Below are 26,414 nucleotides of genomic sequence, written 5' to 3'. Positions count from 1 at the left end.
TAGTAATATTAACATATCTAAAACTTGTACCTCTTTACATAAACTTAAAAAAGTCTTGTAAGCTTCAGGTCATCTACTTCCACCCACCTCTCACATGTCAAATGAACTCCAGATATATACTCTTGTCAATCAATGGCCTGCTTCCCCACCTGACTATTCCTGAGGGTGGAATCGTCCCCTTTCTCTCGTCATGGGACTCCCTTCCCAGGGTGACAAGGACTGTAGAACTAAAGGTTTCAAATGGGCACCTAAGAAACAAATTTCCCCCTAACCTCCTCAGCTTTATCTTCTGTTGCTAATATGTGTCTCTTCCAGCAGATTTCTAAGGAATCAAATGCTGCAGACTGCTCTAACTGCTGCCTGATTTTCTATCAACAAAAGGCTGGGATGTTAAGTTTCAAGCTTGGGAAAACCAGCTGAGGTGACTATCATAGCATATCTGGATTTGGTCACCAGTTTCTCCCAGAATCCTTCAGTCTCTGCCTGTTACACGGTATGGCTGGCATACTGAACCCCCTACCCTGAACTCTTCTGCCCAGAGGCTGGGCTATCCTTCCCCCAGAGGCTCTTCCATATGTAATTTAGACATTTTGGTCACCTGTCTCTTTTGTATGTTTGGCCTCCTGACTGCTCCACCTGGTTCCCATCTCTTCCCTTCCCTCCCACTCTCTCCACATGACCCAGCTCAGTCTGGTCTTAAACACTCTGGACTCCCTCAGATATCCCTGCCTCAGACTATGCTCTCCCACACAACTACAGTAAACTTTCTTCTCCACCATACTTAGGAGCACCCATGTCCTTTTCTTTTTATTCTTTTTCTCATTCAAGCACACCTAATGATACAGTTCAAAATTATGAAATTTGCTTCATTAGTTCATATACCATGAAATTAAGCATTCACTTAAGCATTAACTAAAGGATCAGGAGAAGAGATCTGAGTTTCAGTCAGATCCTGTGAAAGGAGAAGTCCCAAAGGTCCATGGCTGGCCTGGAAGTCTAAAGGTCTAGAAACGATTCGGTCTTTGTGGCCAAGATGTGTCTGTAAAATGAATCTTAAAGAGTCTTATTAATAAAATCAGACCTGAGGCAGGTATTGGGGTGAACACTGGAAGATCAGAGAGACAGAACAAGCCACAACTAACCTCACCTGGCCAACTTCTCAGCTAATCTTGTTTCCTCACACTGGAAGCCTCTGTGTCCTCATATCTGAATGGATCTCAGCAGAACTGCTCTGCTTGAAAGCCTGAAAGCTTAACCAGCCAAATGCTTCTAGTTTCTGGTCTTCATGCCTTATATATCTTTACTTTCTACCATCACTCCCTGGGATTAAAGGTGTGAGTCACCATGCTTGGCTGTATCCTTGAACAGATGGATTTCTGCCTCTGGAATGCTAGGATTAAAGGTGTGTGCTACCACTGCCTATCCCCTATGCTCTGATCCCAGATAAGTTTATTAGGGTGCACAATATTTTGGGGAACACAATACCACCACCTTTGTCCAGCAGAAAATTCTCTCTCTCCCCTTTCTAAAAACTCTTTGACAGGGACTTTATTGCCAGAGTCCAGCTCTGTTGAGGTTCAGGTCCAAAAGTGGAGGTGTGGAGTTGGTGAGGGAAGCAGACTGACATGATCTGAGGCTGAATCTCAACAGCTGCTGTTTATTTCATTAGTAACTGTGGAGAATTACTAGAAGTCATGCAGAGTGGAGCAGCCCTTTAATCTAGCACTCTACAGCAGAGGCAAACTTTCCTTCATGATTCTTAGGCCAGTCTGGTCAGCAGATCAAGTTCCTGTCCAGTCAGGGCTGCAGAGTGAGACCCTCATAAAGAAAATGAAACAATAGAAGCGTGATGTAAAAATAAGTATTCTTAATTTGCTTTACTTATTTTTACTAATGATGCAGAAGTAAGAGAAAACAAATCTGTAGACTGTTACATGAATCTTAAAAAGTCTTATTACTAAAAACAAAGCTGGAGCTAAGCTATTGGGGTGAACACAGAAAGATCAGAGAAACAGAACAAGCCACATCCAACCTCACCTTGCCAAATCCTCAGTGATCTTATTTCCTCAGACTGAAAGCTTCTGAGTCCTCATGGGAATGGATCTCAGTTGAACTGCTGCTAAAAGCTAAAAGACTTAAAAAAGACTCTTGTTGCCTCTCTTCATGCCTTATATACCTTTCTGCTTCCTGTTATCATTTCCTGGGATTAAAGGCATGTGTCACCATGCCTGGCTCTTTCCAGTGTGGCTTTGAACTCACAGAGATCTGGATGGACTTCTGCCTCTGAAAGGCTAGGATTAAAGGGGTGGGTGCTCTCTTTTTCTGGCCTCTATGTCTATCTAGTGGCTGTTCTGTTTTCTGACCCCAGGTAAGTTTATTAGGGTGCACAATATATTGGCGGACACAATATCACCACAGTAGAATCCTATGTCAAATGGCAATAACGTATATATTTATTATTTAAATAATGAAAAAATAAGTTTATATATTATTAATTAAATAAATATATAAGTTATATATAATTTAGTCATTAGAGTATTGGCGCTCTCTAGTAAATATAGGTATAAGTAAAAAGCTCACTCTGATCCTGTAGGGTTTACTTCTCTAAATCCTGTATTTATATTGATGGGCCTTTTCTATAGAATAACAGTTTGAGAGTGCATATTAGTGTATAGGTGTTTTTTAATCATATATATTTTTTTTTACAAAAATTAAAATCATAGCACATTTTCTACAGCACGCCTGAGGTATTGCTAGTCCAGAAAGTGGCAGATTTCCTTTGTCCTTTCTCAGTTCATAGCAAAACCTAATTCCCCAGAAAAGAGCCCTCCTGAGTGCAGGAATACTTCAGGGAAAACTTTGCAGTCCAGCCCTAAGTTCTGAATGAATGTCAATCTCTGCAGGTCGGGGGCAGATCTGTGCCTGCTGTGAAAGCCAGGGCTACCAATCACTGGGCTCCCTCACTTCACAGCACTGCCCCTAAGGGAGCTGTTTAGATCACTCAGGCCTCAGTAGCCAATCAGGACCTCCAGATGGACTGCCAAACAGAATGGGGAGGGCACTTCCGGTGCGACCGGCAGCTTAGTCTGTGGCTGGGTGGTTAAAGGTGGATCTCCTGTTCCGTGTGCTGGGCTGTGACTGCCTGCTGGGAGCCAGGAGGAGAGCGGGTGAGCATGGAATCCGCCATGGTGAGTGAGGGGCCACCGTCCCATGTGAGGAGAAGCCGCGGAAGCCGGAGTGGGGTCCCCCGCCCCGGGGCTGTGGACATGGCGTCAGGACGCGGTGTGTGGAGTGATTCCCTTTGGTGTCCTGAGGTCTCTGCAACTCCCAGGCAGAAGCGGAACCTCTGAGTGATTTATCGCTGGGGTTTGTGCCTCTCAGAGCATGGGGGAGAGTGAGCCTTTGTGAGGAAATACCCTAGTCACCATGCAAGGCATGGTGATAATTTTTTTCATTTCTTTCAGTAAAAACTGGCCAGGGAAGGCAGATTTGCTAACTTGCAGAGCTCTGGTCACACTGCTGTCTTCCAGAAGTTCTGCACTTGGCATTGAACATTCATGTGTAGGATCCGTCTGCAGTTAATTCTGTGCAGGGCATAAAGTCTGTGTCATTAACACATCTGCATGTAGATGCCAGGGTGGTTCATTTACCTGTGTCATTAAGGCCAAACTTACTGTGATTTCTGGCCTCGTGGTAAAATTGAATTTATATTTATTGTGTTTTTATTTCTAAGTTTGCTTTCATGTTCTGTTGATCTCTTTATTCTTTCCCAGACAGTACAGTTCCCCCCATCCCCCCCGACACACACATACGTTTTCTCTATGTAGCCCAGGCTGTCCTGGAACTCACTCTGTAGACCAGGCTGGCCTCAAAAACCAAGTGCTTCATTTAAAGGTGTGTGCCCCGACCACCACCCAGTTCATTGCAGTCTTTATTGCAATTTCATTCAAAGTTAGAAGTCAGATGGTGTCACAGTGTTTATGTACTATTTATTCAGTCGTGTGTTGTTCAGTTTTTCATTCCTGATGACATTTTCTCATGTTATTTTTGTTTCTCATGCAATTTACTTTGTAGCATAAATTGTTAGACTTTAATTGAACTTTTGCTGTATCTGTAACTCCAATTCTGCATTGTCATAATATAATAGTGACATGATAGACACATGGTTGCTTTCTACTCAAGGTTAGACCTGCCCCCTGCTAAGGAAGCCCATCTTGCATTAGGCACAGGTCCCAGTGGGGTCCCCTAGTCTCCATGATTAAAAGTGTGTGGTTACACCCTTTCCTTAAAAAGACTCTTTTAATTAGGTTTGCATGTATGTGGGAGGAGATGTTCATTGTGTCTATGCAGGTAGGCCCCATGCAGGTAGGGAACAGAGGAAAGAATTCCATGATGCCAACCAGAGACAGCTGAATCCATCAACGAGTTTTACCAACTGATTGTAACAGTTGAAGCCAGTTGTTCTCATCCATGTCTTTCACCCTCTCCTCAGTCCCCAAACAAAAGATGTTGCTTGGCCCCATTTTCTCCCAATTGAGTCTGGTCTGGGCTGTGATCAGACAGATTTGTGACTCTCCATGTTTGCTGGACTGAAGTCTTTTGGGTTTAATTTGTTAAAATATTTAAATCAGTGGTAGTGTTGCTTGCTATTAATCCCAGCACTTGAGATGCAGAGCCAGGCAGATCTGTGAGTTTGAGGCCTGCCTGGTCTACAGAGTGAATTCCTAGGACAGCCAGGTCTGTTACATAGAGAAACCCTGTCTGGAAAAACAAAAACAAACAAAAAAAGTTGCCTTGGTCATAGTGCTTCACAGCAGTAAGACATGTTATGTAGTACTTTGTTATATTATGTCTGTATTCTCCACATGCCCTGGGAAATCAAGTCAGGCTAAATGAAAGAGTAATGTGCTGTGGAATATTATCTTAACTGGACAAAGATTTGTTACCTTTGTTTATGATGTGGAATGTTATCTCATGTGAAGGTGTTATATTTGTATCTGCTGCATTTGTTTAATTATGTAAGGATGTGTTTCGTTTGTTTATCCTGCATTTGTTTAAATATGAAGAGATGTGTTGCTGTTTCATTTTGCCTGTCTAAGGCACCTGAGTGGTCTAATAAAAAGCTGAATGGCCAATACCTGGGCGGAAGTGGGATACACAGGGCTGGTGGGCAGAGAGAATAAACAGGAGCAGAATCTATGCTCCAGAAGAAAGAGAGGGAGGAAGAAAGGAGAGAATGAGGGGGAAAGAGAGGGACACACCCAGGGCCAGAAGCCTGGCAGCCCCCAGGCAGACATGGAGACAGAGGAAAGATATACAGAAAGAATGAAAGGTACAAAGCCAGGGGGCATAAGGCAGATAAATAGAAACAGGTTAATTTAAGTTGAAAGAGCTAGCCAGAGGTGAACCTAAGCTAGGCCAAGCATTCAAAACTAGTAATAAGTCTCTATGCCATGGTTTGGGAGCTTGCTGGTGTCCCCCTAAAAATGCCTGGTACATTTGGTGTTTATACGTGGTGCATAGAATTACCACATACAGCCTGAGAAAGCTGAAAAAAATAGTAAAAAGAAAACAAAACAAAACAAAAAAGAACACAAAACCAGATACAGCTCCTTTAAGAGGTTCTGCCTTACAAAGAACATTTAAACAGCCCTTTTTATGTGTTTATATTCAAAGAGTATTGGGACTATCACATAATATGTGGATCTTTGAAATCAGACTAAATGCATTTTACATTGTGGTTTGACTTGAGCCTGTCATGACCTGTGTCAAAATGTTGAGGATTGAATGAAAAATCTTCCAGGTAGTGTGCTGAGTTTGAGCATTTGTCTTTGGTGTGAGCCTTCATTGGTGACTTACAATCACAATTGTGACTTAGATTCATAATTGGTGACTTCTCCTTAGGAGGAGGATCCTTTCTGGAGGAATATAGTCTCACCATAAATCTTTGTTTTGTTGAAAGTGAGCAGCCCCCTTCCTTCTCATATAGACATGCCATCACCAACAGAACAGACTTCATTCTGAAATAATGTAATGTAAAGTAGAAGCAATTGCTTTTCCTTGCCAATCCATATTTCTTGCCTGATTATTTTTATGTTTATATTTTTGGCAGTGAATCAGGTTTTTGTACATGTCAGGCATTTGCTCTTGTGCTAAACTTTACCCATGACATGAGTTTTGAACTTTGCTATTGGTATCATTTTTTAGAGCAAGAATGCATTCATTCATGAAATTAATAGTGATCTGCTGAATCACTGAATTGTTGTTTAATATCGTCCCTACCTTTGTATATATTTTTACACTTTTATATTGTTTTCAAATGTGTGGTCTTATCTGTTGACCCATCTGTCTATACTCTGTTCCTTTTTGTGTTTGTTTTACTGTTTTAGGATCAGCATTTACTTTACTAATGTTCTTGAGAACTCATTGATCTGTGAGACAGCAACTTAATAAAAATGCATTGCTTCCTGGGAATTATTAGCCTTACAGTTCAATAGATAAATATAGAACTGGCATGAATGTTTAACTTCTGGTGAGAAATTTTCAGTGAGGCCTGAGTGCTTTCTGTTTTTTTTTTTTTTTTTTTTTTTTTTGTTAGAGACAGGGTATCACTATGTAACTTTGGCTGTCCTTGCGATCTCTACATAGACCAGGCAGGCTCAGAAATCACAAATTTCACCTGTCTCTGACTCCCAAGAGTTGGCATTAGAGTTGTGCACCACCCACCCTTATTGTCTATCCTTTCTTGAAGTTAATAATTTTGATAAAGTTCTGCTGATGTATACTAGATAGTGCTACTCTGTTTGCATGTCTCTCTGTATATATTCCTAGGCATTTCTCCTGCTGTGCCGTAATCTATTCTGTGGACAGTGGAATGGAAGGTGTCATTCTCTCTTGATGTTTCCTTTCAAAATGAGTTGGTGACTGCACTTGATATTACTCACCCATGTCAGAGAATGTGTCAAGCACACAGAATTATATAAATATATTCTCAATGAAGTGTACATTTGCAATGTAGTCAGTCTCACCATTTCTACTATGTACATAAATGGGATACTTTAGGAAACAGTGACCTATGAGGATGTGCATGTGAACTTCACTCATGAAGAGTGGGCTTTGCTGGATCCTTCCCAGAAGAGTGTCTACAAAGATGTGATGCTGGAAACCTACTGGAACCTCACTATTGTAGGTAAGAATGTGAGCTCTCTGTCAGTTTTTAACTTAAGGGAAGAAGCCTTTCTTGGAGATTGGTGCTCTCCTATAATTTTGAATGTTAAAGAAGAAAACAATGGTGAATAAATCAGGCATTGTTCTAAAGTTCATGAAAGACAGTAATTTCAATTGTTTGTAATTTCCAGTAATTTATCACATTTTCTGGTACTGTATTTTAGGGTACAAATGGGAAGTCCACAATATTGAAGAACATTATCAAAATTCTACAAGACATGAAAGATAATTATGTATGTCTCCGATAAGTACTGGATTCCTGGTTGGAGGGTTGCTCCATCACTGATACAATAAGTCAGTCAAACCAAATTAATAAATCCAGATTTAATAAACAGCACAGCAAAGCAGAGCACTCCAGGGGCTCTTAGGAAGTCAGGAGACAGAACAGCAGAGCACCCATGGCAGCTCTATGGGCCAGGTTTTAAATAGCCAGTAAGGATGGGCATAGTCCCAGACATCTCTGGGGGAGGAGCCATTAATGGTGGGCTTTCTGCAATGAGGCCACATCAGGTGCAAATTGTAAACATCCCAATTTATTTTGGGCATATATGGGAGCAGGTTCCGGTCTGTCTACTTCCTGCTAGCATGGGACCATGTGGGGAGGGGGAAGGTTCAAGTCAGGTGGACCCATGCTCAGCAGGGGTATGGGTGGTGAAGCACTTGGATAGCTGCCATCCAGGAGGCCTCAGGCATCTGTCCTTGAGGAGGCGTAGAATGCGGGTTGCTAGGAGAAAAAAGCATAGCTTTTTATCACTGGCCTTACGAACAGGGATCCCATTGGTAGTAGGAAGAATGATAGAAAGAATGGAACTGAGAGGTGTCCTGATTGTACACAAGAGTCAAGGGTGAATGAGTGAGGCATGAGGGCAGATATGCCCTTAATTGGGACATCTTGGAAAACAAGGTTTCAGTTGCTGGTTAGGTGCCCACTTATGCCTGTAGAGGTGGTACCAGCAGTGAAGTCCCAGGAGCTTGGGGAGATGGCATGCTAAATCTAGGGATGATGTATTCCAGGAGTACTGGAGTCATGTATCTGCTGTTTTTCTGGAGGTTGGGAGAGCATCCATCCTGTAAATGTGTCAATAAGAGTTAAGAGATATGGAGCCTTTTTATGAGCAGACATGTGGGTGAAATCCACCTGTTAGTATTTGTCCAGTTGGCACTCTTGGTTGTTGGTTGGCATCCAAAGAGCTGTTGCAGGAGCGGGAGTATCTGCAGGTCCCATGGGGGTTTGGCCTTGGCCCTGGCAGGAGGAGTGAACCTATAGAATATGCTCAAAAATGGGTGGGGTCAAAAATAGGCTCTAGAAACTGTTATTATTTTCCATCAGGCCAGACTTCTTTACAAAGTAGCTGAGCCCTTTTTTCAGGAAGCTTCAGGTGTCTACAAAATTAGTGGAACAAATTTACATCTTGGTGTCATAATAAAAAGCTATGGATTTCGGTTAAAAGGCATGAATATTTTTAAGTCTAAATTGTGTGAGTGGAGGAGGGAGTTGAACATGTCTGCAGGGTTCTATATCCTCTCTAGTGCTAACCTATCTCTAAAAGATGGACCAGTAAAATCCACAGAAATTTAAGGACCCCTCAAAACTCTTTGTAATAGGTGCCTTAATAGTTTGTCAAAACTGCATATATCAAAGCTAACACTTTGATCCTCTGAAGTTATATCTGAAACTAGTTTATCCTGTACCATGGAGTCTGTGAATGAGGTACACCTGCATGTGTTTTTATCAGAAAATGTACTAATGAGCTACTAAGATGCTTTTAGGTTTGGGGTTGGTTGTGTTTTTAAAATGGCAAATCTCTTGGTACCCTGGTCATCTAACACCATCAGATCCGAGAAGGATAAGTAAATGAGCATGAGTGCACCAGCTTTCCAGTTACTCAGGCAGTCCCAAGTCTCTCTATGGTCACTGGGGGACAAGTCCCAGAGGTAGCACTTGTTCAGATGCCAAGCTCAGAGGATCTGACAGATTCTTTGTGGAGTTGAAATTTGGGGAGATAGACTTACCTGACGTGGCAGAGTGGCACAATTGTTACCCCATTGTTCTACTTATTCATAGTCTGGACATGATCTCAGCAGCAGTTAATGGTGTAAAGCAGCTTTTCACTGTGTGGCTGGCTTTGTTACTTTCGAGGCAAGCCTCCAGGTGGAAGTTCTGTGGCCATCTATCTTCTTGGAAAAGATACAGGATGCTTCCAGGAGTTGGCCTGTCTCTCATAAAAAGCTTTTATATTAAATGCTATATTCTCAGTTCTCTGAGCATGTTCGAGAATGGGGGAAAATCTATTAGGTATATCTAAATTAGACAAATGTTGTTTCGGTTTAACAATCAGAAACACACATGTGTGGCAACAGCATTCACACAATTCCACCACCCATAAAAAGTAAACAGCATCATTAACAGAAACAATTTTTTATAATGAGGCTCCTAGCAGTTTGGGCATCCTGATACCCAGATCTCAGAGAAGGCACTGCAGAGGAAAACTGAAAAACAGAGTAGCAGCACATGCTGCCCAGTTGAGTAAGTCAGAGCAGGGAGTTGAGAATTTTGGAAAAAGAGATTTTTAGGAGGGAAGAAGGTGTAGCAGAGTGTTGTACTGAAGGAGAACAGGTTTAAGGGTGAAGTGGGCAGGTAGAATTTTAGCGGTGGGGAGTATAGGAACAGGGAACGCCCTGGGCTGCAGCGTGGTGGTGGCTGTGGTGGTGGCTGTGGTGGTGGTTGTGGTGGTGGTGGCAACGGTGGTGGTGGCAACGGTGGTAGTGGAGTTAGTAGATACAGTGGTGGAGGTGGTGCTGGAGGTGAAGGCAGTGGTAGTGGTGGTGGAGATAATGGAGGTATTGATGGTGGGGGAGTTGGTGGAGGTTATGATGGAGGTGGAGGTAGTGGTGGAGGTGGTGGAGGTTAGTGGTGGTAGTAGTGGTAGTGTGGTGGTGGTGGCAGCATCTCTGGTGGGAGGGAAAGAGGGAGTGAGGAAACAGACAGGCTGGAGACATTTATGCAGTAGTTCAGGGTGTGAGAGCAGAGAGGAACAGAGAGAATGGATGTATTTCAGGGAGAATCCCAGTGTGACCAGATCATATTTCAGGAAGGAGAGAGGCAGAGAGACAAACAGAGCTGGGGAGGGAGAGGAATGGGAGCATTAGAATCACAGTGTGCCCACACTGTACACTGGGAACAGGATGCAGAGTAACAGGGAAGAGAGAGGAATGGGGGCAGTATTCTTGCTGGGCCAATTTGGAGGAGCCAACTCCAGAGGTTCTGGGGACAGAAATTGTTTTTAGCAAATACTTATTCACAAGCCATTTGCTGGGGATGTGGTTGTGAGGGCAGGTACACAAGTCGCATCTGGGAGCTGTGTGTGGGGTGGACTCTGTGGTGAATTCTCTCTCACACGGGAGAATTCCAAGGGCAATGACTGTCTCTACCTTGAAACAAGGTGGAGTCACCTGGCACTACAGTGACTCAGTAGGCAGTCTTCAGGTTGGAAGAGGTCCCGGACTTCTTTTTTTTTTTTTTTTTTTTTTTTTTTTTTTTTTTTTAGTTACCTCAACTTTATTCCAGAGTATAGGTTATATATAGGATTGGGGTGGTATCTGGGGCAAATCTAATTTGCATTAGGTGGCACACTCCTACCACAGAGCTGGATTAGTAGCAGCACAGCTCCATGAAAATAGCTAGAGTCTGCTACTTAATTACCAGCTGGGCAGCAGGGGAAGAGCATTTGCAGGGAACTGTATCAAGTGTCATTCTTGAGGTAAGTCAGGCATCCAGGCCTAGAGGCATCCTTCAGATAAGGCTAGGTAGAGATCAGGAAGCTCCCACTGGGGTTTAGAGAGTCCTCCATATTGTTTTGAGCCCGAGGAGAGCTGCTAAGCTATGGTAGACTGAAACTTCTGACTAGTGGGGCCTCCCAATATCTCTCTCTGTTTTATTTTATAATGGAGAAGTGTCATCCTAAGCCTTGAAGAGCCTGTTGTCTTCATTGGATGGGTCTGGGGCTTGGTAGTAAACCTGATTGGTGGTGGTGTTAGACATAGCGGTGTTCTGCTGCTGGAGGAACTGAATAAGGCAAATAAAATATAGCACAATTGGATGACTGATAAGGGGTTTCTAAAGCCAGGAAAACAAGGGGTTACTGAACCAGATAAGTTGCTCTAGGGGCTGGAATTTTGAGAGCCAGTCATTGTGGAGATTGAGAGTTTTGCTGGGTATAATAGTCTGGGTTGGCATCCATGGTCTCTTAGTGTCTGCATAAGATTTGTTCATGATCTTCTAGCTTTCATTGTCTCTATTGAGTAGTCTGGTGTTATTCTGATGGGTTTGCCTTTATATGTTACTTGGTCTTTTTCCTTTGTGGTTCTTAATATTTTTTCTTTGTTCTGTGTGTTTAATGTTTTGATTATTATGTGGCAAGGGTTTTTTTTTTTTTTGGATCCAGCCTATTCAGTGTTCTGTAAGCTTCTTGTATCTTCATAGGTATTTCTTTCTTTAGGTTAGGAAAGTTTTCTTCTATGGTTTTGTTGAATATATTTTCTGTGCCTTTGAGTTGGTATTCTTCTCCTTCTTCTATCCCTATTATTCTTAGGTTTGGTCTTTTCATGGTGTCCCAAATTTCTTGAATGTTTTGTGTTATGACTTTTTTTGTCTTTAGTGTTTTCTTTGACTGACAAATCTATTTTCTCTATCGTGTCTTCAGTGTCAGAGATTCTCTGTTCCATCTCTTGCAATCGGTTGGTTATGCTTGTTTCTGTAGTTCCTGCTCGTTTAGTCAGGGTTTCTGTTTCCATTATTCCCTCAGCATGTTTTCTTTATTGTCTCAAATTCATTTTTCAGATCTTGGAAAGTTTCTTTCATCTGTTTAATTGCTTTTTCTTGGTTTCTTTGATTTCTTCCCATTTTTTGTTCATTTTTTCTTCCATTTCATCAAGGGAGTTTTTTATTTCCTCTTTAATGTAGTTTTTCATTTCCTCTTTAAGGAAAGTTTTTATTTCCTCTTTAAGGCAAGTTTTTATTTCCTCTTTAAGGGAATGTTTTAGTTCTTCTTTAAGGGCCTCTATTGTCTTCTTTAAGTAATTTTTTAGGGTTGATTTCTTCTGTTTCTTCTGTCTTGGTATGTTCAGGTCTTGCAGGTTTAGAATCACTACGTTCTGATGTTGCCATATAGGTCTTTATGTTTTTGCCTGTATTTTTGCACTGGCGTCTACTCATCTCTTCCTCTGCTCGGTGCAGGTGGTGTCTGTGTCTGAGAGTGCCTCTCATTCTAATTTCTAGTCTTGGTTCAGTAGGAGTTCTTGGTTAAATTGGTGCTATTGGGTCGTTTTTTCAGGAGCAGATGATCTCAGTCGGTGAATTATATACACATGATTCTGGTTTGGTGGCTGGGCAGCGCCTTCTTCTGTGTTCCCAGATCACGTTTTGTTCATTCGTCAACTCCTCAGCTGATCTTGTTTCTTCAGACTTCAAACTGTAGGGATGTGAATCCTCTCCCGGATGGATTTCAGCTGAGCGGGGTAGTCTCACCAACACCTCCAAGTTGTTGGGTTTTGCAGGATCAGCATCTTGGCCCTGGGTTGGCCTCAGATGGAGTGTTCATATTCGTTCTGGTTCTGTCACAGGGAGATAGCTTCTTCCCCAGGTTAGAGGCATCCCTGTTCCAAGGTTTTGATTAAGAGTTTGTTTTCACTAGCTCTTCAGCGGGTAATAGCTCAGTTTCTGGTCTTTATTGCAATTGTGTTTTAGCCGCCGCCTGGTGTGCCAGCCTGCCTCTGCCGGGCCAGTATACCTCTGCTGGCTGCCACCGTGGGCCTACCTGCATCTGCTTGTCTCCGCCGCCGGGCTTGTATGTCTCTGCCGGCTGCCACTGCCGCGCTTATCTGCCTCTGCCTGTTGCCACCACTAGGCCTGTATGTTTCTGCCGCTGCTGCTGCAGGTCTACCTGCCTCTGCTTGTCGCCACTGCTGTACCTGTCTACCTCTGCGGCCGCTGCCGGGCCTGTAAGTGTCTGCCAGCTGCCGCCAGGCCTGTATGTCCCTGTCGGCCGCTGCCGCTGGGCCTGTCTACTTTTGCGGGCCGCCGCCAGGCCTGTATGTCTCTGCTGCCGCCGCTGTGGGCCTACCTGCCTCTGCCTGTTGCCTCCGATGGGCCTGTCTGTCTCTGCAGGGCGCCGTCAGGCCTATATGTCTCTGCTGGCTGCCGCCGGGCCTGTATGTACCTGCTGGCTGCGGCCGCTGGGCTCACCTGCCTTTGCCTGTTGCTGCCGCCAGGCCTGTCCATCTCTGCTGCCTGCCAGCGGGCCTGTATGACCCTGCTGGCTGCCTCCGCCGCCAGGCTTACCTGCCTCTGCCTGTTGCCACCGCTGGGCCTGTCTATCTCTGCTGGCTGCCACCAGCCTGTAGGACCCTGCTGGCTGCGGCCGCCACTGCCAGGCTTACCTGCCTCTGTCTGTTGCTGCCGCCGGGCCTGTCTGTCTCTGCGGGCTGCTGCCAGGCATCTATGTCTCTGCCGCCACCTCTGCAGGCCTTCCTGCATCTGCTTATCGCCGCTGCCGTGCCTGTCTACCAGTCCCGGACTTGTTAAGACATTTTTATTTGGGAATGGGAGGCTTACTGAGCTGTTCATTCCGTGTGGTAAAAGTGGAATGGGGAGAGAGAATGAATGTCCTTCCATAGCCACACCACATGTTTGTGGAAGGACTACTAACCCCGCCCAGTGCACCAAAGATAAGTATACAATCCCTGGTTGCTGGGTTCCTCTGTCACTGATGCAATAAGCCAAAGCAAACTGAATTAATAAACCCAGATTTAACAAACAGGACAGCACAAAGGAGAGCACTCTCAGGTGGCTCTCAGGAAAGCAGGAGAAAGATCATGAGAGCACCCATGGCAGATGTATGGGCTGGGTCTTAAATAGCTGGTAGGCATGGTCCCAGACATCTCTGGGGGAGGAACCACGGATGGCGGGCTTTCTGCAATGGGGCTGCTTGAGCAGGAGATTTCAAACAGTTTGAAAAAATGTTAATGTGTCCTGAAATTTTAATGTAAAGCAACTGTGGAAATAGCCATAGCTTTGTGAGGATTATTAAATTGTCACAACACCATATACTCCAATATCAGGTAGCTGATAACTGTTTTCAAAGCATTCCTTTAAGGACAAGACAAGGAAACAATTACATAATAGATGTCAGTTTCAATCATAGCCATGTAACAGGGATGCTGTAGAACTGTCCAACCAATTACCATCATGCCTTCTGATTATCATATCATTGATGAGGGATTAGTGTATGGCCAAGACCTTTTGTAAGCAAACCTTTGGTATTAAAGCTAGCGTTGCTCATATACTTGTAGTGAGTGATATAGCATAGTTTAGTGAGAAAAGCACTGTATGAGAGACCAGGAGGTTGTCTTGGTGTAGAAACACGAATCTCTATTCCGTCTCTGTATAACACACAAAATATTTGACTATGAGAATGCAATGTGAAAACCCTTTATTTTTTATCTTCCTTTCCCAGGTGTGTCATCTGTCACTCTGGATACAATCCATGTGGGCATAATGGGTATGAAAAGAAGCATTGTACTTCTGGCACTCTCAGAACAAATGAAAGATATGTGGTATTCCCCACTATGAGAAGACGTGATGACTGTGATATAAGTTTACAATTACTTGGTTTTCCAACTTCAGTGGGATTTCACCAACAAACTCTCATTGGAGAAAAACCTAATGAGTCCAGGAATATGGAAATTCATCTCTCTCTACTGGTTCACTGTGCATATGTAGTGTGGCTCACAGTATAAGAAAATGTTATAAATGCAATCAGTCTGGTCAGACACTGAGTTCTTCAAGTTATCTTCAAAGATGTGAAAAATCTCATGTGGGAAGAGAAAATAATAAATGTGAGTCATCTACTAAAGGCTTTAGGCTTGACAGGCATCGTCAATCACACCAAAGAACCAATAACAAAGAGGCTCTCCATGAATGTAATCAACATGATAAACCCTTTATATCTGATTGCTCTTTAAAAGAACACCAAAAAACTCATTTGGAAGGAAAACCCTATGAGTATAATCAAAAGAATAAAGCCTTTGCATATGACAGTCTTCCACATCAAGTACAGAGAATTTAAACTCCAGAGAAATGCTGTAATGTAATCAATGTAGTAAAGACTTTGTACAGATGAGTGATCATCACAGACATGAAAGAATTCATACTGGAGAGAAACCATATGAATATAATCAATGTAATAAAGCCTTTGCAGAGACAAGAAATCTTAACAGTCATGAAAGATTTCATACAAGAGAGATACCCTATTTATATAATCAATGTGTTAAAGCCTTTACAAGAAAGAATAGTCTTCACAGTCATGAACAAATTCATACTGGAAAGAAACTCTATGAGTGTAATGAATGTGGTAAAACATTTGCACAAAAGAGTAATCTTCAAAGTCATGAAAGAATTCATACTGGAGAGAAACCATATGAATGTGATCAATGTGGTAAAGCCTTTGCACGGAAGAGTCATTTTGAAAGTCATGAAAGAATTCATACTGGAGAGAAACCGCATGAATGTAATCATTGTGGTAAAGCCTTTGCAATGAAGAGTTATCTTCTCAACCATGAAAGAATTCATACTGGGGAGAAACCCTATAAATATAATCAATGTGGTAAAGCCTTTGTACAGAAGAATAACCTTCTAGGTCATGAAAGAATTCATACTGGAGAGAAACCATATAAATGTAATCAATGTGGTAAAACCTTTGCACATAAGATTTCTCTTCAATGTCATGAAAGAATTCATACTGGAGAGAAACCCTATGAATGTAATCAATGTGGTAAAGCCTTTACACAGAAGAGTTATCTTCTCTCCCATGAAAGACTGCATACTGGAGAGAAACCCTATAAATGTAATCAATGTGGTAAAGCCTTTGCATTGAAGAGTCGTCTTCACAATCATGAAAGAATTCATACTGGAGAGAAACCGTATAAATGTGACCAATGTGGTAAAGCCTTTGCACAGAAGAATACTCTTCAAAGTCATGAAAAAATTCATACAGGAGGGAAACCCTATGAATGTAATCAATATAGCAAAACCTTTGTACAGAAGAGTAGCCTTCTAAGTCATGAAAAATTCATACTGGACAGTACCATAAAATAAACTGTGTGTGTGTGTGTGTGTGTGTGTGTGTGTGTGTGTGTGTGTGTTTTGAGATATAGTCTCTCTCAGTTGCCTATACTGCCCTAGAACTCACACTGTAGCCCTTGAATCCTGCCCCTTTGCCTCGGCTTCCTAAGTACCAGGAGAACAGGGCTCGACTAGGGAGTGAACAAGCCAGAGCACAGAGTGGACTACCTGTGTGTCCTGGGGCTCACAGGTAGTAGCCAGAGGTGCTTGACAAGATCAGAGTATTTCTAGGGTTGGATTATATTCCATAACCTTGCTTGAAATGGAATGCCAGCATTTCAGCATGGAAGGATGGGAAGAGGCCCATGTTTCAATCCTCACCATGACTCCCTACACTCTCCCTGTGATTCCCAGACTCTGCAACACTTTACATGTTACAACTTCTGATGTGCCACCAATATCACAAGTATACACCAGGGTGTGTACACTCACTGTGAAAGGGAAAATAACCAGCGTGGAACATGGGGGTGATGGCAGGAGGGTGGTAGATGGACTTAGTAGATAGTTTTGAGCTTCTGGACCAAAAGTCAGTTATGGCAATGAACATGAGTACAGTGCAATATTTAACAAAGGCAGAGAATGTTGTGGATAGAACATTATGCATAGAATGCCCATCATTTTTCTAGAGATAATTTAAAAATGTGTGAGCCTTCTGGAGAATGTGGAAAGAGTGGCAAAGGCTCTCATTGTACTACTGAATTCAGATCATGAAGGGAGAGACAAGGTAACCTTTTGACGTTGGGAAATGTTCTGAGTGGGCCTTTTGGAGGCCCCAATATCAAATTTGATCCAATCATTATCTGTCAGTATCAGAACTCCCAAAGTTAGATTACGCAGTGGTTTATTAACTTCAGATTTTTACATGCCCATGAGAACAGACAATAGGTACAGAGAGATACTTTATAGTACAAAGAACTTCTGAATTGAATTAGTTTGCATATGTGTGCTATTTATTCAGTCTTGTGTAGATCATTTATTCTTTATGGTGATCTTTTTTTATTTTTTCTGTTGTTGATACGATTTACAGGTAGACATTTTATTGGACTTTTGATGAATCTATAGCTCAAATCTGTACTGACATAGTAATGAAGCTTTCTGTCTACAGTCATGGAATTCTAGCCTTTTATCTACTTCCTTGATTCTTTTAATTACTAATTTATAGTTTTACCTACAGGTACTTGTCACATTTCTATGTTTGCCTGACTGTTTGTCCATGGTGACATATAATTCATTTGGGGTTAGTGTTTTTAATTTGCTGAATTTACTTATTTTATTTCAACTGTATGGGTGTTTTGCATCCATGTATGCATGTTCTCCACGAGTGTTTGGTGTGCACAGAAGACAGAAGAGGGCATTAGATCCTCTGCAAGAAGTTGTAGGCATGATTATGCATCACCATGTTAGATCTGGGGATGAAACGTCTTCGCCAAGAGCAATATGTGGCCTTCACTGCTGAGCCATTTCTCCACTCCTAAACTTGACAGATTATCAGAATTGTGTGTGTGTGTGTGTGTGTGTGTGTGTGTGTGTGTGTGTGTGTGCATGCAGAATCTCACCGTGAAAACTGAGTGTTCAGAGAGTTGAGGTTTGATTAAAATTGGGTGTTTGGGCGCTGGAGATATTTCAGTAGGTATCAGATTGTCATGTAGTCAAAGATTGCTCCCTTTCATTGTAAATCTCCACAAGAGTGACCAGAAATAACCACTGTGTAGAATAAATACTAGTCTGTCTTGAAATCTCGTCTCCCAATGCCATTAATCTAAACCTCTTCTATTTAGCCTCCTTCAGAAAGCAGGGCCCAATGTGGCTACATTCTTTGTCATAATACCACTGGAATGGTCTCTATGGCACTTACTGATATTCTCCACTAACTTCTCTTGAGAGGACCATCATTGTCTATATTTGTCTCTGCACCACTGCCTCCAAGCTCTTTCTAATATGGCCTACAATCCCTCCCTTAAAACATTCAGCCACTTTCTTAATCCAACGTGCCAAAGTCCACAATCTACCAACAAGCAGCATGGTCTGGCCTGTCACAGCTGTACCCTGTTCTCTGCACCAGTTTCTGGCTCAGTGTGTTCTATTGCTGTGAAGAGACAGCATGACTAAGACAAGTATTTTAAAGGAAAGCATTTCATTAGAGTTTCAGAAGTTATTCTATTATCATCATGGTGGGGAGTTTGGCAGCACCCAGGCAGCCATGGTAGCTGATACTTCTACCTCCAGATCCACATGCAGCAGGAAAAGAGAAAAGCAGTGGGCCTGGCTTTGGCCCTTGAAACCTAAAAGCTCACCTCCAGTGATAGACTTACTCCACCAAGACCACACCTACTCCAACAACACCTCACCCCCTTATTCCTCCTTAGTAGCATCACTCCCTGATGACTAAGCTTTCAGACACATGGGCTAAGGGAGGCCATTCTCATTCAACACACCACAGTACCTCTCTTTTTTATTGCATTTTTTTTGTACATAGGTCACCAATTTGTGTTTCCTACATTTCTGATGTCTCTCAGTCATTAAGAACTTCTTTTGATTTTCCACAAATGGTTATTTATTTCTTTTTAGAGCAAGTTGTCAGGTAGGTGTCTTAGTTTGGTTTATTTGCTGTGATGAGACACCATGAAAAAAATACATATTGGGGAGATAACAGTTTATTTGGCTTACACTTCCATGTCATCAAAGGTAGTCAGGACGGAACTTGATCAGGGCAGAGACCTGGAGGAAAGAGCTGATCCAGAATCCATGGAGGGGTGCTCCTTATTCTATTGCTCTCTATGACTTGCCAAGGCTTCTTTCATATAGAACTAAGAAGGACAACACTTATATTGTCAGCAGTTGAGGCAAGGGTAGTTCTTTGCTCATTAGGCCATTTTGTACCAAGAACACAAACTTCCAAATGGAAATGTCTTAGAAGCCCGATGTTCTCTTGGGATGAAATTATTTCTGCCAGGAGCAATTGTGCCTCATGTCAACAGAATTCTGTTATTTAAATGCCATCTTCTGTAGGTCTATGAAGTGTTTGAAGATTACCTGTCCATCTGACATATGTATCTCTAAATCTGGATAACCTAACTAACATAACTATAGAGAGGACAAGCATAGGTGACTATAAATCTCTAAGTCTTATCCACCTAAATACTCTAAGGACTAAGGCTTCATGTAAACAAGGAAAAAGGTTTATAAGCAAATGTATAGTAAAGGACGATGACTTCAAAATTGTGACAATACACAAGATATGTATAACAGAGGTAGGAATGTATAGTGCAATATGCTGTATGATAATAACCTTAATTAGATATAAATATACAGAATTTCCTAAAAAGAAGTAGAATATACATACAGTATGACAGATGTAAATTTATATTTGTATCAATATATAAATATTTCAATAAGAGTAGAAATATATGTACATTATAACAAATATAGTTCTGTATTTGTATCAATATACAAATTATTTAAACAGGAATATAAAAATAGTGTACATTAGTATCCACATATAAGAATCCATAACAGTGCAAATTACAGTGCAAATTATCTAAGACTGCTATTTTACTAAATTTGTTTACTAGCATATACAATGATCTACCATAATATCTTCTTCCTATCCATTCTATTCCTTCTTTCCCGTTTTTGAGACACTTTTTCTTTTCTTAAGGAGAATACTGAGTTTAATATTTTCTTCCACCCCCAACCCTATAACCACCACCCACAACCCTGAGAAATATGAAACCTTAGGGAGAAGGGGCATCATTTTCTTAGAATTCCTTCCTGCGGTTTAGGGGGTGATGGTATCTCTTTTGGGTAATATAAGAAAGCTAAAACATAGTTAAATCTCAGACTAACTGTAGATTCCACAGCAAGTCTCAGAGTAATGCGTAAGATTGTCTGAAATTTTGGCAAGAGTGTAGTATGATGATGATTATCATGGCATCATTCTGGATTGAGTAGAGTTCTTGTTGGGGCCCCATCTTCCTTCTGGAGACTTCAGAGATTGCTATTGGAAAAACATATTTTTGATCAAAATGAAAGTTTGGATTTAAAGATGACATGACATGTAAGAAAGGATTCTGAGAAATCAAGAGTAAGAGAAAGGACCCATTCAGTATTCTTTATGAATTTTATTCTCTTGCTTTTGGGATAATGGTTTTTAATCTCTCCCAAAAGGTTACTGCAGGCTCTCTGCCAGTATTCATTATCTTTCCATAGTGATGAAATTTCCTCATTAGTTAAAGATATCTTCCCTCTGCATCAAAATACCTGTGGGGGAATGTCTGGATGAGGAATATGACAAGAATGCATTTAAGTTCTGGATCGACATGATCCATATGTCCTTCTGGAATTGTCTTTTCTACTAGAGCCAATTCCTTCTCAGCTTCAGTTGATAATTCTGTTGGACTATTTAATTCTTTGTCCCCTTCTAGAGTATTAGCCAAATTTTGTAGTCCATCTTTGGGTATTCTCACGATACCCAGTAACTTGGAAATGCTTCCTAACAACTTTTGAAAATCCTTAAGAGTCTTCAATCGATCTCTCCTTTGTTGTACCTTTTGGCATCTATTTTTTTTGTAGCTCTGTCTTATATACTAAGTAATTAGTAGAAATCTCCTCTTTGTATTTTTTCAGGAGCAATTTGCATTTCCCAGCAAAGCAAAACTTTTTTTTACTTCTTCAATAATGCTTTCTAATGTGTCTAACTTTGGATTGGCTAATAGGATATCATTCATATACTATTAATATAAATTATCGAATGTGGAAACTTTACATGAATTATCTCTACTGTTTTTTGCACAAAGTATTGGCACAAGGTAGGGCTGTTTAACTTTCCCTGTGGGAGGACCTTCCATTGATATCACAGTATAATTAGGTACTGTGAAGGCAAATATTTCTCCATCATTTTCTTATAAGGGTATGGTAAAGAAACAGCCTTTTAAGTCAATAACTATTATATGTCATTCATTGGGTAGCAGAGAGGGCAAGGGCATCCCAGTCTGTAGGGAGCCCATTGGCTGAATTACTTTATTAATACCTCTCAGATCTGTCAACATTCTCCAATTACAAGACTTTTTTTAAATAACAAATACAGAAGAGTTCCACGGGCTGGTAGATTCTTCAATGTGTTGAGCATTTAACTGCTCTTGAACCAGCTGTTCTAAAGCTTGTAACTTCTCTTGTCAAAGGCCATTGTCTTTGTATAATAAACCAGACAGGTTTATTAGTTAGCCATTTAAAGGTAAGGCAGTTGGTACTTCTGCGAGTTCAACAGCATTTGTGCTCTGTTTGTGTACAGATTGAATAGTTGGTGACTTTTTTATAGCATGTTATGATGTTATTCCTAGAAACATGTGTTGATCTGTATTCCTTTTCTGAGAGTGTAGGAATTTTAATCTGGGTATTCCACTGTTGTAACAGATCTTGGCCCCAAGGATTTACTGCTACATATGTCTTCAGCCTTCCTCTCTGTCCTTCTGGCCCTATGCATTCAACCCATCTTGAATTCTGTTTTATCTCAGGTAGGGTTCCAATCCCTAGAAGATGGACATCTACCTCTTTAAGAGGCCAATTCGGATGCCATGGTTTTGGTGTAATTAAAATCACATCCGTACCTGTGTCTTTCAGGCCCTCCAGGCCATTAATTTGAATTGTAAGCTTTGGTCTTGGTTCATTTATGAAAGTCAGCCAAAATATTTGTTTTATTTTGTTCTTTAGAAATTGTGATTCATCTATCAGAGGTGTTTTATCATGCATTGCAGCATTGATTTTTACATTAGGCATTGGTGTATTCAGTTGTCCTGGAGAGGAATTTCTTCCACAGTGGCTGGAAAGGTTTGTAGAATGTTTGATTTGGGGGCCTGGAAGAGGCCCCCCAGGTTGTTTTGTGTTTACCCACCAACCCCAGAGCTTCCCAGGGTTTTCTTGAGTGTGAGCGGCAGGAAATATTAGATAGGTTTTATATTGTGGAGAATATTTTGGAGATAAATAGAAAATAAAGGATAGCCTCGAGAGGGCCTGGAACCTTTTCCAATGGGTCCTGAATGTCTCTGCCCCAGGGTATTTATAGAGATGCCAAGGGGGTGGGGCAAAAGTCCTCACCCCCAGCACAGCCAAGTGCAGACCATCTCAGACACCTGCACTGAGGCCTGTGGTCCTAATCATCCTCTATGTGGGCATGCTTGGTAAACCCACAAGGAACCAAAAAATGGGCTCCCACAGGTCCCCCTTTCTGAATATGTAATTAATAACTAATTTTTAATGGATTACAGCAATCTCCAAGCTGTTACATCTCCCAGTATGGAGTAGAAGATGATAAAGATTGCATTTCTCTTTTGAATTAGGTCCAAGTTGACTACAGCACTCTTAGCTACCTCAAGCCCTTTCTAAATCCAAAACTCTTAAGGCAATTACAAACTTAAAGAATCTCTTAGCTTCATCATTACCATTAACAGGTTAGCATAAATAATGCTATACATAGTCACAATCTCCCAATCCTACAACACAAAGCAAACTCTTAACAGAATCATTTGAATTAGCATATATGATACTATATATAGTTAATAATTTTTAGTCTTACAAATTTAGCTCTTAATCATTTGAATTTTCTTGCTAACAGAACATAGGAAAAACTTCAGTGTATTCACATCAAACTTAAATATTACCTTAACTCCACAAAACCAGGGTGCATTAATGTCAAGGTTAATCATAATTTCTGAAAACGTACATTCAAACTTAATTCACTCATAACTCCTTCTTTTCTTTATTTTTTTTAAACAAAATCTCAAACCTAGTTAGAGGAACTCAAACTTACACAATTTATATAAACCGATATTGAAATGCAGTATTCTCAATGTAACCATTAACACTTTGAAAACTTTTAGCAAAACATCCAAAAGCAGTTTCATAAAACTCTACACTTTAAAAATAGTCTTAGTATACACCACTTGCATTTCTTACTAACAAAACATGACATTAATCCATTCAAACAATTTTTTAATTAATTAGACTAAGGAATATTAACTCTCCCTTTTCTTTATAATTTTTTATGCAAAATCACAAGCTTAGTTAGAAAATCCAAACTTTTCCATTTACAACACAAAACCAGTTCCATAAGACATTTCATGTTTACATAAACATTTCCACAAAACAATTACATTTTGAACACAGAACAATACATGGATCACCAGCATATATGCATACACTAAACTGCATCTTGAGTCAAGATAGAAACAATAAATTTCTTCATTTAAACAGTTCCATTTTCAACCCAATTCCAGAAAACAGTTCTTAGGTCATTACTATAAACAAACTCAAAATTGTCCCATTGCAATGAAATCTCTGTTGTTCATTTCATCTCTTAAGTCCCAAAATTCAAATGATAAATTCTGGTACTAGCCTTCCAAATATGAAGAAATCCATAACCAAAATCTTTTTGTAGTTTTATCTCATTTTAACTTCCAAAAGTTCAAACAAGAAATAAATTCTGGTATCAGGCTTTCACTTCCAAATATGAAGAGACATTTGTGACCAAATCTTTTTGCAGTTAACAATTTTAGTTCAAACAAGCGTCTCTACAACTTTTGCTCTCACAGACAGAGACCTTTTTAGGTAAAGTAGTATTCTAAACTGCATCATTTTTGATGTTAGCTCAGGTTTTTCTGTGTTGCATTGATATTCCACAGATCTCAGCTCCAGATGCCTTGTGCTGGTTCTGGCGTCCACCATTCTAAGCTTCTTAGCAGCTTCTGAAGCTTTGGAAACCATTGAGACTCCCTACTTTGCAGTCCACTAGACACTACCTTCTGTGTCTCAGGTTCTTTTATCATATACATTAAGCATAGATTCACACTCAATATTTACACTTTTACAAAGTCACATATAACATGTGCTTAAGCATAAACTCACACTCAACATTTATACATTTTTACAAACTCACATATTACATATTAACATCTACTAATTTATATTCTTTAAGGAAACTATAGAACTACTTTAGCAAATATATTTCTTATTACTTCTTATATACTTCTTATATTCATTCCATATTCTTATTTAAACTTACACTTACAAGTGGTGTCTTACAAGATTATTAGTACATGTCTTAAAACTACCTTAGATACTTCATTCAAGCTTCTATTCTTAAAGGAACTCTACAGATCTATTTTACAAAGTTATATGGGGCTATCATTAGCATATATCTAATTTAGCAAACACCCAAAGATTTCTTAACACAGAGATCTAACAAGAGAATAATTTCTTCAAACTCACATATCTTATTTTCATCTTTTTCTGGTTTTTACTTTTAATTATCACTATCTCTATTAGAAAGATTCTCTTAACTAGACAGGAAGTATGTACATCATTTCTAAAGTTTGGAGTTTATAGTCAGTTTTGCTATACAACACTGGGATTCAGTGAGTGTTGTCATTATAGAGTTGTGATACTTATTGCTAGGGGACTGTAACATTCTTGGGAAGAAGCCACACCCCAAAGTTGCCAGTTCTCTCAGCCATTCTGGAACAGGCAGAGATGCAGTGTCAGTGGTATACGGTTTTTAACTAGAGGCTGTCCCTTCACCCAAATTCATAATAGCTCCCCTAAGTGCTTCAATTCAGACAAACGTTTCTATTACAGCAGTACTTTTGTTTTGTTCTACAGAAAAACTTCTCACTGAGGGTGAAATTACCGTATTTAGCTGCTGTAAAGCTCTTCGACAAAGACTGCACCACTATTAGGTTATATAAAGTATTTTTCTAAAGGAGCTGGTAAAGCCCAAATCGGCACAGCTCAGAACTCTATTTCCTCACTGTTTGCATTAACCAGTGACAAAACCTCAGAAACACAAATTGAGTCACTTTTATTCTGGTTCCTTTATAGGAACATCATTGGATCTGACCCTCCCTTAGTTCCACGCTTCTTACCAGATGCTCTGCTCCCAGTAACCACCGAGCTTCATTCTCCTCTTGTGAAAAAACACAAACATGTCCTGACCACATATTGAAACAGGATCAGGACCCTTCCATAATCCTGAGCAGGGGTCTTTCCATTTCACTTGAGCAAAAGTCACTTGGATGCCAAAATCTAAATGCGGCAGACTGTTCATAGATATCCATATTCAAAAAGTTCAGAACAAAAAGAGCATGATTTAATGCATTATGTGGAGATTGAGGGTAAACTTCTTTCTTTTTCATTTTTATATTTAGAAGTTGTACTTTAAGACTGCTATGAGCCCTTTCCACAACACCTTGTCCCTGAGGAATATAAGGAATACCTGTTTTATGCACGATTTCCCATTGGGTACAAAATTGTTGAAACATGGGCTGGAGAGATGGCTCACGGCTTAGGAGTGCTGACTCTTCTTCCAGAGGACCCGAGTTCAATTCCCAGCACCCACATGGCAGCTTACACCTGTCTTTAACTCCAGTTTCAGGGGACCCCTGACACCCATTTCAAAAACACCAATGCACATAAAAATGAAATAAAATATAAAAAAATTGTTGAAATGCCTTATTACTATATCCAGAACCATTATCAGTTTTAATAATTTTTTCATATACCCATATATGAACAATACTTCAAGCAGTGAATAATTACATGTTTTGTAGCTTCCCCAGGTTATGCACTAGCCATTAGAAATCCTGAATAAGTGTCAATGGTCACATGTACATATCTTAATTTGCCAAATTCTGCAATATGCATAACATCCATTTGCCATAGATGATTGGTAAGAAGACCTCGAGGGTTTACCCTAAGTGAAGGCCAGGAAAATATTTTGGACATACCCCTCATCATTTAACTATTTGATGAGCTGCTTCTTTGGTAAGATTGAATTGCTTTCTTAATCTTTTGCTATTTTAATGAAAAGCATGTGACTGTTGAGTTATTTGCACTTGGGATACTGCTCAGCCATTGCATTACCCTCAGCTAAAGGACCAGGAATACTGGAGTGAGCTCTAATATGGCCCACAAAGTATGGCAGCTTTCTTTTGTGAATAGTGTCTTGAATTTGTTG

General features: G+C 40.6%; 2 protein-coding genes and 1 pseudogene across 2 annotated transcripts in view; all 3 read left to right on the top strand.

Annotated features, from left to right (window-relative positions):
• The first annotated feature begins 3,062 nt into the window (after window positions 1–3,062).
• LOC102926602 (uncharacterized) overlaps window positions 3,063–26,414 on the top strand; it is a 46,152-nt gene continuing 22,800 nt past the window's right edge. The window contains exon 1 of the mRNA XM_076559706.1: window positions 3,063–3,188. Within this exon, the coding sequence (XP_076415821.1) occupies window positions 3,174–3,188 (15 nt within the window). The 5' untranslated portion in view covers window positions 3,063–3,173. The remainder of the gene's footprint in view (window positions 3,189–26,414) is intronic.
• LOC143270290 (uncharacterized) lies at window positions 14,474–15,353 on the top strand (annotated as a pseudogene).
• Window positions 15,404–18,430, top strand: LOC143270308 (uncharacterized). The gene has a single exon (XM_076559739.1). The coding sequence runs from the start codon at window positions 15,404–15,406 to the stop codon at window positions 16,379–16,381; it is 978 nt and encodes a 325-aa protein (XP_076415854.1). The 3' UTR covers window positions 16,382–18,430.

The sequence above is a fragment of the Peromyscus maniculatus genome, chromosome 22 (assembly GCF_049852395.1).
Source record: "Peromyscus maniculatus bairdii isolate BWxNUB_F1_BW_parent chromosome 22, HU_Pman_BW_mat_3.1, whole genome shotgun sequence".
NCBI lineage: Eukaryota > Metazoa > Chordata > Mammalia > Rodentia > Cricetidae > Peromyscus > Peromyscus maniculatus.
This window is presented reverse-complemented; position numbering and strand designations above follow the sequence as displayed.

Excerpts from the sequence above, each read along its gene's own strand:
- LOC143270308 (XM_076559739.1), top strand. The coding sequence starts at position 15,404 with ATGAGTGATCATCACAGACATGAAAGAATTCATACTGGAGAGAAACCA.